General features: G+C 44.8%; 1 protein-coding gene across 4 annotated transcripts in view; it reads right to left on the bottom strand.

Annotated features, from left to right (window-relative positions):
* Window positions 1-2,640, bottom strand: part of Tmem87b (transmembrane protein 87B) — a 35,490-nt gene extending 32,850 nt beyond the window's left edge. For 2 of the 4 annotated variants that reach the window (XR_010064665.1, XM_039105464.2), the window contains exons 1-2: window positions 2,524-2,640; window positions 2,180-2,432 (exon numbers count right to left, since the gene is read on the bottom strand). Coding sequence is in view for 3 of the 4 variants with exons in the window: in XM_039105464.2 (XP_038961392.1) it covers window positions 2,180-2,344 (165 nt within the window). In the remaining variant the exon portion in view is untranslated. Of the gene's footprint in view, window positions 1-2,179; window positions 2,433-2,523 lie in introns of those variants that run through there. The other 2 variants (XM_063284164.1, NM_001191854.1) reach the window with 2 other exon arrangements.
* Between the last annotated feature and the right edge of the window lie 11,487 nt (window positions 2,641-14,127).

Raw genomic sequence — 14,127 nt, 5'->3', positions numbered from 1 at the left:
CACCCATGTTCTTAAAAGTAACCCTAATGTACTCATTGGTTCACTAAGCTGGACTTCCATGGACTGAGTACTTTTATCTGTCACTGTGCTATTAGAAATGGTCTCAGAGGGAAAGTCACATAACAGGTACCAATTTCAAGAGAGACATGCTGTTCGAGCTCAGCTCACTTCTGACATGATCTGTCTCAGTCCTATAAGTCCTGGAATTTAAGATTGAAGTCTAGTGAAGGAGACCTATAGTGACCTTAGTACCCACCTTCCAGAACTTCATTCAACAAACCCACCAAGGTTTGTTCCACTGCTACTGTTCCACTTTCACAAAGAAAATACCTATTTATCTTTTCAGACTAGCTACACATCTCCACAAATCAGACTTAGGCTGGCTCCATCAGCACTTGAATAATAATAACCCAAGCATGCTATATGGTATACATAAGTATCTACTCATAAATGAACTGTCCTCAATATTGTGTGAACACCTTGAGAGAAAGCATTGTATCTAAAATTCACCTTTGCAAGAGGAATGACCAATCTAGCAAATGGCATACGGCGATGCTCAAACTACTTGCTAATTTTTATAGCTAAAAGAATCTTTTTTTCACTTTTGATGAATTCATAAAAATAAATTAAAGTCTTGTTCTCCCTGTTCTACAAGCTAAATTGTGACAACTTATTCTAAGAAGAAAATAATCAGTCTGCTTTTTGCAAGGAAAGGCTCACTGACACTACTGATCTGAGCTACACAGGAAATAAACTCAGCCTGACTAAAGCACAGGACAGTCAAAAAACACACTTCTCCGATTGTCAAAAGAACCTGCCGATTTTCCCAGTGCAATTCTTACTGTCCAAAGCATGCTTGACGAAGATCTTTTTATACATGCTCAAGCAGAGTTAACAGCTGTCGTGTAGCTGATTCACTTGCAATGTTCTTATTCCGAGTTTGGAAACTGGCTTAATGCATTTACTACAGAAGCAGCAGGAAACCATAAAGCATTTTTTTATTGCTTTTTATTGATGAGAAATTCAGTAATAGAGATGGGCAGGCCCTATCAGGATAAGTACACAACGATAAGTCTCATTCTCTCTGTTCTAAAAGCTAAATTCTGACAACTTAATATAAGAAAAAAAAATAATCCTGCTTCTTGCAAACTAGGCTCACTGACACTACCAGCCTGAACGACACAGGAAATAAACTCAGCCTGAACAAAGCACACAATCTCAAAAAATACAGGGCACCTACTCAGAAAAATCTTAAAAATAAATGGATATACTGAGCCTACATTTGATCCTCTGTAGTTTTGGAAGTGTGTGCACCTTCTGATACTACTTTTGGTTGAAGGAATATAAACATAAATGTCATCTTCAGAATTTGGACGTTGTTTCAACACACCCCAAGCAGATCTGGGTGAGTCATCTGACTCTAGAGATGCTCAAGACAATGCTGCTTCCTGATATCCTGTCTCTTTTGTAAGACTTTCCATAATTTGGTCTCTGCATTCTTCCCACATCATCTCTTAACCACATAGGACGTCAAGTTCTCTAATGGTCTGCCCAGTTAAGGAAGTTTTCATCTACCCATGCCTCCAGACTCACCCTTTAAACACTCCTAAACAAACACCCCGCTCCACATACACACACAGAAATCCCGAAATGTAATAAGAGCACTAAGGAATGTACAGAAACACAAGAAAAAGAAAGGCGAGGTGACTTTACGCACTTCTGTGGAGCATATTCAATTTATGCTCTAACAGAAAGGCTAGACAAACCTTGTGGCCTTAAGGATGTGGTCCCCGTAGCCAAACCTAGCCAAAGTGTTCAGCCCCAACGACGCCGCTGGGAATGCAGAGATTGGTGGCTCTGAACTGAATAAATAAAAGCAAGATCTAGACACACCACGTCAGGACGGGTGGAGAGCCTCACGAACGAGCTGCAAGAACGTTTAGGAAGGGAAGCTGTCCTAAGCACAAACTGGGACCGTTCTTTCCTGAAGCCTACATCAGGCAGAGAAGGGGACGCTCCTTTTCCAGAGCCCAATCTAGACAAAAGGCTCAAGAAGCATGTCAAAGGATAGAGCAGTAGCTATCAAGCCCAAGGCCAGACGGGTCCGCGGGCGAAACTATCCTGCCCGGGCCCTGAGAGCCTGAGAAGCGCCACGCCTCAATCCCTACAGAGCACTTACGTCATTGACCGTCCTCGTCCAAAGCCCGAGCTCAGGGACTGCATCCACAGCCGCCGGGACCCAGCACAGGAGACACAGGGCAACGCGCAGCATCTGGGCCCCAGCGGGTAGGCGGCAGAGGAGGCCGGGAAGGAGGGAAGCCATAGACCGACAGGCGGCAGCCATCTTGACACGGAAGCCGCACCTGCGCTCCCGGAACTCGGCCACGCCCCGGGGCCGCACCTGGCGCAGCTCCGCCCCTGAAGGGGCAGGCCTACGAGGGAAAAAATAGAGCTTGGGCCGGAGTGCGAAGGGGGATCTTGGGCTGACGCGGGTAGGCGCTGTTAGAGGAAGTGGGGTCGAACCTGGAGGTGGGTTTCAGGGCCAGGCCTGGAAGGACCGGAGGAAGAATGGAGGGGTACGGATGAGAGTAGGGAGAAAAACCCGCAGGGCCAAGGAGGAGGCGGGGCCGGGGGCGGGGCTGAGGAGGTGAAGCCGGGATGTGGAGGCGGAGCCAACACATTAATTCGGGAGGGGCTATGGTGAGGGGCGTGGCAGGGAGGCGGGCCTTCCCGGGAGGAGGGAAGGCGGAGCCGAAGTGTGGAGGCGGGGTTGCAACAAGATTGAAAGGGCCGGACCTGGGCGGAACTAGAAGCCGATTCGAAGGGAAGGTTGAATGTGGGAAGGTGGAGGCGGGGAAACGGACGGCAGAGAGGAGGGGGAAGAAAAAGAGGGAGGGCCTTCAGGGACACTAGAAGTTAAAGACCTGGCTACTACGCAGCTGAAAGGTCAGCTTGCAGAGCAAGGCTCGAGGGATAATGGGGCACTCTAACTACAACTTTGCAGAAATTAAGATCCCAGTACTTGGGAGGTGGAGGTAGGAGGATCGTGGGAATTCAAAGACAGCCCAAGCTACATAGCAAGCGTAAGGCCAGTGGGAGCTGCACAAGACTTGTCTAAAAGCAAAACAAAACACTTGTCAACATCGAAATGCTCTCTACAGGGGGAAAATTTGTTTCAAGAGCAATAGTGAGGTCTTACCAGTAGGTGGCACTAGTAAATTGATGTTTTATATGAATTTGAATCTTTCCTGAATGTCTTTTTAGTCCCGATTATATTACCCCTAACTTCAATAGGAGTTGCTGTTCATACCTCTAATTTACTTTTAAATAATTAACTATTTTTCAAGCACGTTTAAGTTCGGTAAAATCGAGAGGAATGGATCTCTAGAGAGTTCTAATAGCTCCCAAATACCTTCCCCTGCTAGCAACATTCCACAGGACAAGAAGTGCCTTTAATGGAGACCATTAAACCAATAATCAACTCAAAACTGTATCTTACTGCTCATTAAGTATCTCACAGAGGTATCGATTTCCAAGTAATAGAGTAAACAGGGACGTTTACCTTAATGAAGAGCAAATGGAATATTGAGATGGTCCTGAGGTTAAAGGCACTTGCTGCTAAGCCTGACTACCTGAGTTCTGTAAGGTCCCATAAGGTCCCAGGAACAGACTCTGTTATATTGTTCTTTTTTTTTTTTTTTTGGTTCTTTTTTTCGGAGCTGGGGACCAAACCCAGGGCCTTGCGCTTCCCAGGCAAGCGCTCTACCACTGAGCTAAATCCCCAACCCTTTTTTTTTTTTAAAGATTTATTTATTTTATTTATATGAGTACACTGCAGCTGTCTTCAGACACACCAGAAGAGGGCATCAGATCCCATTACAGAGGGTTGTGGGCCACCGTGTGGTTGCTGGGAATTGAACTCAGCACCTCTGGAAGAACAGTCAGTGCTTTTAACCGCTGAGCCATCTCACCAGCCCCCTGTTATATTGTTCTTTAGCCCCCACATATTTCCTACTCAATACATAAATAAAATGTAATTAAAATTTTAAGAGTAATTACTTTTTTAATTAGATGTTTCTTATTCTAGGGTAATTTTGTTTCCAAGGAAGAGTGGTACTAACATTGCTTCCCTGGGTTAGCTAGGCTGTATTTGTGATCTTCATCCACAGCACTCTGCCTGGGTAAGCTCACTAAAAGCTAACACAGTAAAGAGCCATCAGTGGCCCTGGTTCAGTCCCCAGAACTACAAAAAGAGCTAATCGAACAGGGGAAACTAGGCACATCCTAGGGTGTAGAAAGAAAAGAGTCTGGAGACATGGCTCAGTGTGGTAAGAACACTGGCTGCTCTTGCAGGGGACCTGGGTTCTATCCCAGTATCCACATGGCAGCTCACAACCTTCTTCAGCTTCAGTTCCAGGGCGTCTGTTGCCCTCTTCTGACCTCTCTGGGCACCAGGCATCCATGTGGTCCACAAACATACATACAGACCAAATGCTCATACACAAAATAAATGTAAAATATATATTTAATTTTAAAAGCCTATAACCATTTTAAAAATCCTTATATTTTAGAGACTAATTTAATTTAGATGCTTAGAAGCAGTCTCTGGAGTAAGAACTCCAGTTCATCAGGGAAGGTTCATAAATGGCAATAAGTTAGTGTTCTGGGGCAGATACTGCGCCCTGAAGTTCATGTGTTACGGGTTCTAATCTCCAGTTGATCAAATGTGAATGGAGAAAGAGATAAAGTGAGATGAGGTCTTCAGGGTGGGCCCTTATCCAGTATGACTGATATCCCCAGCCCTGGAGGAACCTCAGACACATTCCTGGCCCCAGGGAGGACATTGTAAACCAGAGGAGCTGCAACAAGCCCTCGATAGACGCAGTCAGAAGAATCTAACTGTGTCAACAACTTAATCTTGGACTTTCTGACCCCACAACTGTGAGGCGCTCATTGCTGCTGTCTAAGCCTCTCAGCCTTCTGGCGCTTTCTTTCGCTAATCTTAACAAATCAATCCAGAGAGTGAGTAAATATGACAGTGAATGGAATGTGGACAAGAAAGACAGCATTATTATCCAGTCAGCTACCATGGTGGCAAATGGCTTGTAATCTCGGAGAGACTTTGGAAAAGTGTGTGAGCGCGTCCCGGTCCCTCACCAGGAAGCTGATCAAATGTATAGAAGATGGCTTATGGTAGTCAGACTTACAGTTTTTCAGCTTCATGGTACTGCAAGAGTAGCACACACCCAGTACAGACTGTTCTTAGATTTGATCTTGCCATGGCTGGAGATGTGTGATGTGGTGCTTTCTGGTGGCCCTGGGTAGCCTGAAGTCAGCAAGCAAAGTGGAAGCTCTGCCGTGTCCTGAGACACCAAGCGGACAGCTCTGTAGGCTGATGTGCCAACATTCGTCTTTCTCAATTGAGATAGCGACTCACTATATACGCCAGTCCTTGAACTCACAACCCTCCTGTTTCCTCCTCCTAGGTGCTAAAATCACAGGACTGTACCACTATACCTGCCCCCAACCCCACCTTATAGTACAAACAATTTTATCTCCTTCCATAGAATGAAATGAAAAAGATTACCATTGCATACACATAGGTAATGTATTGTGATTGTTTTTACCCCGTTACCCGCTGGTGTCTCCCTTCCTTTCCCTCTAAACTTCACTTTCTTCCCAATTAGTCCTCTCAGATTGAGCCCTTCAACATCTATTATGGGTAGAGGAGATGCCCATGGTGCCCTAGCCCTTCCTGAGGAGTTGTGGACTGTTAGTTGTCCTGGAACTTGCTCTGTAGACCAGGCTGGCCTCCTCACAGAGATCCACCTGCCTCTGCCTCCCAAGTGCTGAGACTAAAGGTGTGCGCCATATTGCCTCATAAATGACTCTCATGGGATAACACACATGTGCCACCGTGGCCAGCTAGTGTGACATATTTGAATAGCCTCTCATTCCAGTTTCAGGTTACAGATATGCATGTTCGATTTGAGATGCTTTCTACTTATGATGGCTGTGTCCAAACATAACCTCATCAAGGGTCAAGGAGCAGAGGTGCTTACCTCAGTTTACCCTTGGAGTATGGCTGTCCCTGGGAGGGCAGTTTAAGTCCCACGAGAAAGGCAGAATAGCTTTTCCAAAGTTTGAGGAAAGCAAAGAAATAGAGAACATCACAGCTGGACGTCAATTCAGACATGCAGGATAGAAAGGCCAGGAAGAACTCTACAAGGACCCCTGAAGAAACTCACCCTGCAACTCTTGCAGACGAACTCACATGGTGTTTGGGAGTTGCTTCAAAACAATACAAAAAAGATAGAAGGGAATGGACAACGATAAAATAAGATGAGCTATGAATTAATTTTTAAATTTTTTATTATTGTTATTTTATTTTTATGGATATAGATGTTTTCTTTGCAGACATGTTTGCAGTGTCTGCACAGAGGCCAGCGAAGGGCATCAGATTCCTTGGAACTGGAGTTATAAGTGTCATGTGGGTACTGGGAGCAAGCCTGGGTGCTCTAGAAGAACAGCCAGTGTTTCTAAACCCCAAACTGTCTCTCCAAGCCTGAACTGATGGTTTCCTTTCCTTTTTAAAGCCTGGAGATGGATATGTGAGCAGCCACGCAACCCTTCTGCCTGTTTATATACGTTTAGCCCTTCATAGCAATAAGGTTATTGCATTGGAGATTTTTGCTGGATGTAATAATAGGGTCTAAGTTTACATCCTATGTAAAACAATGATAAACCAGGCCAAATGTATGAAACCATTGGTTTTAAGATACTGGACTTAGGGTGATAAAAGACAAATTTCCCAAAGGAATACAAAGTGTGTACGCACACGCGCGCACACACACGCATGCACACACACACACACACACACACACACACACACACACACACACAATGGGGAGGGAGGGTAAGAGAGATTAAGCCCTATGGCTCCTCCTATAATTCCTACCTCAAGGACATTGTCAGGCTGTGGAACAGGAGGGAAGAATCCAGACAGGGGCAGGCTCTGAGAAGCCGGGGCTGGGAATTCTGTGTGAGCAAAGGCACTGGAGTGTGCCTGAGGAATCAGGGGAAAGAGAGAGTGGAATAGAGAGAGACTTTCTGAAATCCACAGGAGCCCCTTTGACTCTTCAGCAGGGACCCTAAGTGCTGCATGTGGAGAAATCATCACTGTTCCTTTTCCTTCAGAATTCTGATCATGCCAAACAAACAAACAAACAAACAAACAAACAGGATGGTTACTCATTTGCCCTAATATTCACATATAACCTACACACCTTCTCCCGGACACTTTTGAGTATCTTACACTTTAAAAGGATTACATCTATTTAGTTACTTAGTTTTCTACTAAGGGAGCAGGCACATACCATGATGCACATGGAGAGGCCAGAAGACAGCACTCCCGAGTCAGTTCTCTCCTACCATGGGGATCACTGGGATCAACTCACTCAGGCAGCGAGGTTCAGCAGCTAGAGCCTTTACCCTGTCTGAGAGGTCTTTAATCTCAAGTACGTTGTAAATGTAAGCAGTGTTATACTGCCTTGTGGAGGGAGTAAAGGACGAAGGGGTGTGGTTCTGGAGAGTGTCTGTCTTGCATACTAACTTTGTTTCGTTTCCTGATGTCGAAGGAACTTTCCATCAGAATATCTGGATCTAGTTTTGTGGGACTTTTTTTCCCAAGTGAGAGTACAGTTTTTTCCATGTCTAATGAGACAATCACATGATTTTCCTCCTTGTGTTACTAACATGATATAATTAACTTTTATAGACTAATTGAGATCAACGTCCATACTTTTAATTTTGGTAAAATACATACAAGATAAAGATACCATGTTAGTTGTTTTCAGGGACGTAGTTCAGTAACATCGATGGCTTTCACAGTTTTGGGCAGCCACTGCCACTGTTCACTTTCAGAATCTTCTCCTCCTTCCCAGATGGAATTCTGCACCCATTTAACACTGACATTGCAGTTCTCCGGCCCAGTCACCATCTTATCACCTGCCTCTTTGTGTCTGACTACTCCAGGAGCCCCAAGTCCATGAAGTTACATAATATTTTCCTCCACACAGCATCTTCATGGTTCACCCACACTGTAGCATCAAAATTCCCTTCCTTTGGGCTGGAGAGATGGCTCAGTGGTTAAGAGCGCTGACTGCTCTTCCAGAGGTCCTGAGTTCAAATCCCAGCAACCACATGGTGGCTCACAAACATCTGTAATGAGATCTGATGCCCTCTTCTGGTGTGTCTGAAGACAGCGACAGTGTACTTATATATAATAAATAAATAAATCTTAAAAAAAAAATCCCTTCCTTTAAAGAGTGAATTGTGTTCAGTTGTACCAGTATATCTTATGTTGTTTATCCCTGCATCTGTTTTTTGTTTGGTTTGGTTTTGCTTTTTCAAGACAGGGTTTCTTTGTGTAGCCCTGCCTGGGTGCTCTGGAACTCACTCTGTATATCAGGCTGGCTTCGAACTCACAGAAATCCACCAGCCTCTGCCGACCACGTGCTGGGATTAAAGGTGTGCACCACCACCTCCCATATCCGTGCACCTGTCGATGAACTTTTTTCTTCTTTCTACCTTTGGCTTTTGTGAATGCCAACGCTATGGACATTTGTGTATATGTTCTTATTTAATGGCTTTTATTTTAAACGTCATTTTAAAAAATTTACACACACACACACACACACACACACACACACACACACACACACACACCATACGCCAAAATGGACCAGGCTCACAGACTATACAACTCAATGAACTTCTGTGAAGTTAAAGTAGCCCCTCAGAATGGAGGCTGTTTATTTTTTAGATAGGCTCCTACTGTGTAGCCCAGGCTAGCCTGCAGTTCATGATTCTCCCACCTCTGTGTGGAGAAGTATTGGTATTACTGGACCGCACCACCATACCCAGCTCCTAACACTGCTGGTGCCTGACTTTTAGATGGCCTGGGTTTGAGTGGTGTGAATTGTTTGTGAGGGCTGGTGTTGGCTTTCGTTTCTCTAATGGCAGATGATGCTGGCTTCTTTTGCTTATTGGTCATTTGCACAGATTGGGAGAAATGTGAATTCAAGTTCTTTGCTCCATGTAAAACTGGTTTATTTATTTGTCCTCTTATTGTGGAGTTGTAAGAGTTCTTTATATATTCAGGATTCATATCCTTTTTTCATTTAGCCTGATAATCTGTGGACTTATTTTGTGTTTTTTGTTTGTTTGTTTGTTCTGCTGTTTTTGGTTTTGTCTTGAGACAGGGTCTCATATAACCCAGACTGACTACAGACTCCCTAAGTAGCTGAGGCTGGTCTCGAACTTTTGGTCCTCTCGCTTCGGCGTCTGCTGCTGGGATTATAGACATATGCCACCAATCTGGTTTATTTGGTTCTGGGGATTGAACCCAGGGTTTTGTGCATGCTAGGAAGCAGCACTACCAACAGAGCCATATCCCCAATCCAATTGCTATATTTTGAGTAGAAAATTTTAATTTGTTTACAATTAGTGAACTAGGCATCATTTGTAAAAAGAAAAAGAAAGAGAGGGAGAGAGAGAGAGAGAGACAGAGAGAGAGAGAGAGGTTAACACAGAGCTAACTCAAAGACTTTCTGGACTTGGAAAATACACTCAATAAGCCACAAACAGACCCATCAGCAAATATGGAACTTGCATTAAGTCAAGGATTTAAGTATATCATCCAATCAAAAAAACCATAAAAACATGACCCATGAAAGACATAAAACCCTTAGCAATAATTCCCATCTCTGAAGGAAGGGCACAGCGAGACCCAGAATTTTAGTAATAATACGACAAGAAATATTCAGTTAAATACAAAACACAGGAGTAACTGATACTGTCCTACACAGGAGGAAAAGGCAGTCAGTAGCAACTGTCCCTACGGAGGACTACCTGGCCATCATCAGGTAAACGCTTTATTATAAGCAGGCCTCTATTTGTAAATAATTTCAGAGAAATAAAGAAAATGACCTTTACGTTCTTTTATTAATGTTTTGACACAAGATTTCACCAGGTGGCCCTGTCTGTCTTGGAATTTTTATGTAGAGCAGGCTGGCTTTGAACCTGAAGCGATCTTGTCTCTGCCTTCCCAATGCTGGGATTATAGGTATGTGCCACCACACCTGACACTTCTAATGGAGACTACGAATAAAGAAAAAGGAGTCATTAAAAAAGAAAAACAGGGGGTTGGGGATTTAGCTCAGTGGCAGAGCACTTGCCTAGCAAGTGCAAGGCCCTGGGTTCGGTCCCCAGCTCCGAAAAAAAGAAAAAGAAAAACAGATAGACTTTACAAAAGAAAAGAAAGAAGTAAGTCATTGGGAGTGTGGTACCAATGTCCCCTGTGTCTCTGACCCAGTTTGGAAGACGGGAATGGGTAAAATAGAAGTTTTAGTCAACAGAGAAGCAAACAAGCAAACATATGGCTGTTCCATATCGGCAGAAGTACACTGACTGGAATGAAACCCTCATCAGAGGGCTACAGAGACTGCATAGTCCATACAGCATGCCCTGTGTGAGCATCAGACCTTATTTTGGATTCCTGGAGTCTGTTAAAAAAAAAAAAGCCAGGCCTGTGATGAGCCTACAATCTCAGTGCTGGGGTGGCAGAAGCAAGCAGGTGCTTGGGGCTCACCAGCCAGCCAGTCTAGTCACTTGGTGAGCCCCACTCTCAACAAAAGACCCTGTCTCAAAAACTAAGGAGGAGAGCAATTAAAAAAGATACTCACCACCCATACATGCATACACATGCAGATGCACTTTTACACACACACACACACACACACACACACACACACACACACACACACACACAGAGAGAGAGAGAGAGAGAGAGAGAGAGAGAGAGAGAGCCTAACATCAGATAGGGACTGTCAGAAGAGAAAACTAGCAACTTGAAGGAGGCTCATTAGAGATAACATCTGAGGTACAGAATGAATGAGAGCTAGAGAGACAGCTGGGCCTAGGAAGGAGAAACTGATCCTTAAAACAAGCTGTCAGCAAATTCGGGGTTAGGCAGTGACCTGCCTGCCTCCAACCTGCTCAGAATGCTAGTGGTGTGAAACTGTCATGGTTTTCAAACATCCACTAATGAGCCTTTCCTCTGAGGTACACAGGGCAGGGCCTTAGAGCCTGCTTTGGGGAAGTTTATGTAGCCAAGTGTTTCTTAGTCTTTAAGCAGGACTTACAAGTCAGGCTGACCACTTCGCTGTGACCACCGATAGAATCAACAAACCACTCAAAGTAGAGCGTTCTGAGCCATATTCTGTAAGAAAAGACTGTAAGAACTTGTCCATTACCTTCTCTGGCTACTAGACAACAAGGTCGAGACGGTCATTGTAAGATCCCGACCTCAGAGCCGGGCTCCCTCCTCTGTATCTGTGAATAGATGAGTTCATTGTACACATCACTAACGCTGCCAGGAAACACTTCCTTGGATAGATTTATAATTGTGTTCTCTGAACAAAACAACTAAAAAAGAATCATATATTTAAGGAGCAGAAAGGTTGATTCTTTTTTTTCTTTTCCGGAGCTGGGGACTGAACCCAGGGCCTTGTGCTTGCTAGGCAAGCGCTCTACCACTGAGCTAAATCCCCAACCCCAGAAAGGTTAATTCTTAAGTTTAAGAATAACTCTTAAACTTATTTAAGATAACCCTTAAATGTTTTAAAAAAATATTTAAATGTAGAATCCATATGACCCCTGCATGTTTTTTTTTTCACTTTATACAACAGGATTCTATTTGAATAATATTTACATCATAAATACATTTGTGATCACTGAGTTATTCTTCAACAACAGGGGCTCAGGTAACTCAGGCTGGGCTCAGATTCTACACAGTCAAGGATGATCTTGAACCCCTGATCCGTCTGCCTCTACTTCCAAGTCTCTGATGGCCAGTGTGCGCCACCTCACTCATTTAATGCAGTGCTGGAGATGGACGATCCCCTGTGTGTCCTAGGCAAGCACACTACCAACCGAGCCTCACCTCCAGGCCCTCAAATCCCATTTTACCAAAATATGCTGTACATTGAGGCATTCTAGAGTAGTGGTCTGTGGGTTAAGATTTTTAGGAATAATTGCATCTAAGTAGGTGAAATAAGTAATTGGACAAGCTCAATGCTAAACAGAAGAGTAATTTTGCAGTCTTTATTGAAAATCGAGGAAACAGAATCTAATGGAGGAGCACTGCACATTAGTGACATGTTCATGGAAGGCTTCCTGACTTCCCGTTATCTCTAGAGTCAGCAGAGGTCTTTGGAGAAGTGGAAGCTGCTGTTGTGCAAGTTTACTGTTTTTCCACAGAGTCAGCAGAAGCCCCCACTTGCTTAAGCCATTGATGCAGACACGGTACAGCATCTTGACTTTGTGAATGAGGACAGCCAGAATGGGCTCGATTCTGAGAACCAGGATAGGGTTTGACCATTTCCTGTGGGGAATTTCTATTTAGTCTGGTGGACTTGGGGGGCGGGGCAGAGAGACAGAGAGACAGACAGAGACCCGGGGCTTACATTCTGACCCACCTCATGTCCCTATATCCTATAGGTAAAGTTTCCACACATGGGGGAGGGACACCAACCGCTTACATGGTAACTGGACCAAATTGTGCAAAGGCAGGGCAGCAACTTGCAGGCTCCAGAACCCAATAGTTTGCCTGAGGTGAGGAGCGAGGAATGTCATCCTTCAATCTGCACTTCCCCAATAAGGCATCTCTGCCTAAGTGACTCTCTCTCTCTCTCTCTCTCTCTCTCTCTCTCTCTCTCTCTCACACACACACACACACCTCTCTCTATATATATATCATCCTCCTACCCTCCCTTTTCCCTCCCACTCTTCCAACACATCCCCTTCCAACCTTCTTGTCTTCTCCTAAACACACACACACACACACACACACAACACTCTGAGTCCAGTTAGTGCTACTTGTGTGTGCACTGCTGTGGGGCCATCAGAGCATGGGCAACCTACTGGTGCCACACCCCTCCCCCTCCTCCAGTAGCTCCTCAGTAAGGGTGGGACATTGTGAGCCCCTCCCCATCTGAGCTGGAACGTTGACTGACTTACTCTTACGCACATAACCACCACTTCATTGGTGCAGTAGCCACATTCTGTCTAGAAGACAGCATTTCACAACAACCACCTGGCCCCAATCCCACAGCTCTTGCATTTTTTCCTCTCCTTCTTCTTGGATGTCCCCTGAGCCTTGAGGTAGCTGACATCAATATCCCACGTAGGACTAAGCACCCAACGGTCACTCTCAGCTCTTTAGCACTTCCAAGCGACTGCACTGACAGCTGCTCACTGCAAAAAAAATTCTCTGAACTAGGTTAATGCAGTGCCTAAGTATAAATGTTTAGGAGGCAACTTGATCATATGTCAGGGAAGAGGTTTCCAATATGACAAACGGTGGTGGTCTCCCACTGCGTAGAGAATGGAACCTCAAATTAGGAAGAACCTCAAGCAAGTTTTCAAGGACAGAGTTCTTTCAAAGACTGTCTCATCCCCTTCCTATGCAGGGCAGTGTAACAGAAGATACTGGTGTCTTGCACAAGGAAACCAGGCATGGATAGCTTCCATCCAACCCTTTCTTCTGGCCAGATGGGTCTGTGCTTTGTTTATTTTTTCCTCAAAAGACCTTGCATCTCTCATTAAGAAAGGGAAGAAAGAGCTAGAACAAGTAAAGAAAAGAAAGGGAGAAGGAAGAGGAGGAGAAGAAAGAAAAGGAAGAAAAAGAAGAGGAGGAGAAGGAGGGTGAAGAAGGGGAGGAAGGGGAAGAGGGGGGAGAGGGGGAGGAGGGGGGAGTCGACGGAGGCAGAGGCGGAGGCGGAGGCGGAGGAAGAGATTCCCTCCCCTCCCTGAAGCCACACTGCCAGACAAGTCTCACCCTGCAGACCACAGTGTCTCTGGTGTTTATTTACTCCCTTCCTTGTGGCCGCCCAGCCATATTCCAAGCTAGCAGAACACAATGACCTGACTAGTTTCTTCCCATTTCCTCTGTCAGCCTTTTTACTTTAAAAACAGACTTGGGCATATACAGAGAGAGTAGGAAAGGTTCTTTATAGTAAATGCAAGTGACAGTATGGGAGTTTGGGAGAGTTAGTGGTCTCCACA

This window comes from Rattus norvegicus, chromosome 3 (assembly GCF_036323735.1).
Source record: "Rattus norvegicus strain BN/NHsdMcwi chromosome 3, GRCr8, whole genome shotgun sequence".
NCBI lineage: Eukaryota > Metazoa > Chordata > Mammalia > Rodentia > Muridae > Rattus > Rattus norvegicus.
This window is presented reverse-complemented; position numbering and strand designations above follow the sequence as displayed.